At 36.5% G+C, this 3732-nt stretch overlaps 1 protein-coding gene across 1 annotated transcript; it reads right to left on the bottom strand.

The window, feature by feature from the left end:
* Positions 1-792: 792 nt before the first annotated feature.
* LOC110631545 (probable WRKY transcription factor 25) lies at positions 793-3523 on the bottom strand. Its single transcript, XM_021779412.2, is given in 7 exon segments — positions 793-1129; positions 1131-1154; positions 1156-1509; positions 1709-1870; positions 1952-2562; positions 2655-2843; positions 2938-3523. Coding segments are annotated over 7 exon segments (1734 nt in total). The 5' UTR covers positions 3268-3523; the 3' UTR covers positions 793-1065.
* Between the last annotated feature and the right edge of the window lie 209 nt (positions 3524-3732).

Genomic DNA, 3732 nt, shown 5'->3' on the forward strand with positions numbered 1-3732 from the left:
GTTATAGAGATTATGGTTAAAATTGATATTTTACTCTCTGAGTCGAACGTTCACTCCTGTTCAATATTTTTCAGGCTACAGGAGGATTTTATTGTGGTTAACCTGCCTTTCTCCTTCACAGGTTGTTTATCAATATTTTTGTAATTTTTATCTACTCCTAGAATTTCCGCATGTGTTAGAAATATTTATTTGATTTTGGTCTGTAATATTATTACCATGTTGGACCTGTAAACGTATAATGATATACATGTTTCATGGACTGGATGAGGGAGCTGAGCTCCCATAAGTTTTTATGATGATATGAGTATGTGGAGGGTGAGCTGAGCTCCCCAATTGAGTATTTATTGTGTTTACAGGTCGGGTGAGTCAAACACTCCCCGTTGGTAAGTCCATTTTATGACCGGACTCTGTCCGGTTGATTTCTTGAAATTGGGCCCAAATGGGCCTTAGAGTTAAATAAATAAATAGTTAGACTTACTACGGGCCTCGGGAACTTTAGGCTGGCCCAGGTCCTAATGCCAGTCCGACCCATAGGTTGGGTCGTGACATTTTTAATGTGAAGCTCTTAGGTTGATAATTGAGAGATTATTAAATACAGTTTATACACCTCTTTTTTAAAAAATATGAGCCCTAATTTTTTAAAATTAAGAAAAATTAATTTTTTTTATATAAAAAATATTATTTTTTAGTACCCCAATACATGCAATAATTAGTTTAGTCCCAAATAGCTCCGCCATTGATGTTATGAATTTAAACAAATTAAAGCTTTTTCTGTAATTTAATTGGTCATGGTAATCAAAATGAATCTAAATTTTAACCCAATGTGTGATATACCATATTGAATCGAGGCTTGTAATTTTGACTGATAAAGGCCCCAAAACAATAAAAAAATAAATTTAGATAACACTCCCTAGCCTACACCAATACAACTTTTACAACACTACAAAATCAAAATGCCTTGGCTGTAAAATATACACAACAAAAAAACAATATGCAATTAATCTAATGAACTTGACCTTCTTTTCTATTCTTTCTGATTTTTAATCCTCCAGAAACCTGCAAATTTCAGCATAGCAATGATTCCAGGAACATTTCAGCCCTTGGTTCTTCCTTGGCTCCGGAAAAAACATTCTGTTGATGATTGATTAGTGTACATTGCCAAATCCTGAGAAAGTAAAATTGTCTGGATTCTGAAGCATCTCTAGTGAAAAGTGTGCTTCCCCTTCAGATGTTGCTGGTAGCCTTAGATGGCGAAGTGGGTTTGTCAAGTTGTTAGAATGATGGATCAAAGCCAATGGCCTTACCGCCATAGCTGCATTTTTGTTGCTATTGATGCTGCCGTTGTTGTTCTCAGGCAATGGCCTATTCGCAGAGTTGCTGCCACGAGCAGCAGGAATATCATGGTTGTGCTTCCCCTCATAGGTTGTGATCACTGCCCTAAGATCATGGGATGCTCTCTCTACATGCTTTCTTACAGGACATCCTGGATGTGTACACTTGTAGTAGCTCCTGTAGGTAAAAAATTGGAATATAGATTAGAAAACAAGCCCACATGAAAAGAAAGAAACTTCATTTCTTATTGGAGATAATTTGCACTTGAGAAGACAAGAAACATAGAAAGAACCCAACTTTTTTTTTTTTTTTAAATAATTTAATAACTTTGGATTGTAAAAAATAAAGAAATTAAAAGTAAGTGAGCTTTTCTTACCTAGGATTTGGATTTCCCTTGACCACTTTCTGTCCATATTTTCTCCATCTGTATCCATCATCAAGAATGTCAATGTCACTAGTGGTTTGAACCACAACTCTAGGTTCTCTCACTGTTCTGCTTCCAGGTGCTGAAATTTCTTCATTTTCACCTTCCGCTTTCCTGAAATAAGCACAATAAGATCTTTTAAAACTGCATTCAATAGTCAAATTAGAGTTGTTTTTCTATTAAATTAGAACTTACCATCTTTTGGCCTCTGGTTCATCTTCATCAAATTCATCGCTCCTGGATTTACTCTTCTGCGAATCGAAATCATCATCCCCTATGGATATTGAAGAATTCTCAGGGGTTGCAACAGAATCCATTTGTCCACTGCCATGGGTGACAAGTGATTGATCTTGCATCTCACTTGATGCAAGATTAGGAGCTATCATTGCTTGATTGGAAGCTGATGAAGAAGAAGAAGATGATCTCCTAGTAGATTGAGGCTTAGGATGGTTATGGCTACCCTTATAAACTATCTCAGTTATTTGTCCATCCAAAGACCTCTCAACTTTCTTCTTTGTTGGGCAATTGGGGTAGGTGCACTTGTAATAACTTCTTGGGTTTTCACTTCCTTTAACTTGTTTTTGTCCATATTTTCTCCAATTGTATCCATCTTCTGATCTTCTCTGGTCTCTAACCGACTGAAATTGCTGCTGCTGATGACCTCCAGATTCTGACTGGAATCCATTGTTGGTTTGGGTGTTTGTTTGGATAGCAGCAATCTCTGGGGAGAAGCTACGCATACTCTTCCCCATGGAAAAATCATCTTGCTTGACAGATTCTTGGAAACTCCACCCTTGTTGCTGTGCCTGAAAGTATCATTAACTAAAATCTTTAAGAACCATCAAAACAACCAAAACAGAGACAATTTGACTGGGACAGATTAATAATAGCTGCTTACAGTTTGAATTCTGGTGTTTAAAGATTGAAACATTGTACATGAGGTTGTAGGAGGCCTAATCGGTGGCTGGAAAGAGAAATCAGAATAATTTGGGTCTTCATGCTTGACATTTTGCTGGTTTCTACCAGAATTTGTCTCCCAATTTGTAACCTGAGCTGGGAATGTCCCGGTAGTTGGAGATGGCAAAATCTGAACAAAGAAACAACAACAAGAGAAACCTAATCACTGCAAAGTCAAACAAAAGAACCAAACAGAGAACATGTACGGATATACAAAAACTTACGTTGGAAGTGTTCAACAACACCGGAGAGTCCAGAAGCTCAGTGGGGCTTAAACCAGGAGGAATAGCAAAGTAAGAAGAAGGAGAAACAGCAGGAGGAGAGATGGGCAAAGAAGGAGGTGGAATAGACTTGAACTTAGGCACACCTGACCCTGTTCTCTCAGCAATTCGATCCGAAAACCCTCGCCGAGTATTTGTGTTAAGAAGTTCATCATCGGCACCAGATGCAAGAAGGTCAGAGAAGGAGGTGGTCATGAAGGAGTGTGTGGAGAAACTGAAACTTGATGGATGGTAATTCGCAGATGTATCTAAGCTCCCAGAAGAAGCAGCCATGGCATAAATACAAACAAGAAGAAAAAAAGTTGAGAACTTTCCAATATTTTAGAGAGAAATAGAGAAAGCAGGATAAAGAAGAAAGATTGGGTAGTGGTTGGAGAATGAGGGGAAGAGAAAATGGTTACGTATTGAGCAAGGTTTGCTTTGTCACTGGTGTTGAGGTTTCCAGGAAGCTCAGATGGTGGTTTGACCGTGGAAAATACTTTAGAGGTTGAATCTAGTTTCGTTTCCACATCTTGTAGCGCCTGAGGCGCTTCGAAATTAAGACGGTATTTATCTTACTTAATTTATAAGTTTTAAATATAAATTAAAATATTTTTTTATAATAATTTTTTAATTTATAAATTTAAGAAAATAAATTGAGATTTAATATTTTATTTTGATGTTTTTAAATAATTTGATAAAATATTTTATTATATTATTTTTATTTAATTTTATTTTATATTTTTTATTATTTTAATA

This window comes from Hevea brasiliensis, chromosome 16 (genome assembly GCF_030052815.1).
Source record: "Hevea brasiliensis isolate MT/VB/25A 57/8 chromosome 16, ASM3005281v1, whole genome shotgun sequence".
Lineage (NCBI taxonomy): Eukaryota > Viridiplantae > Streptophyta > Magnoliopsida > Malpighiales > Euphorbiaceae > Hevea > Hevea brasiliensis.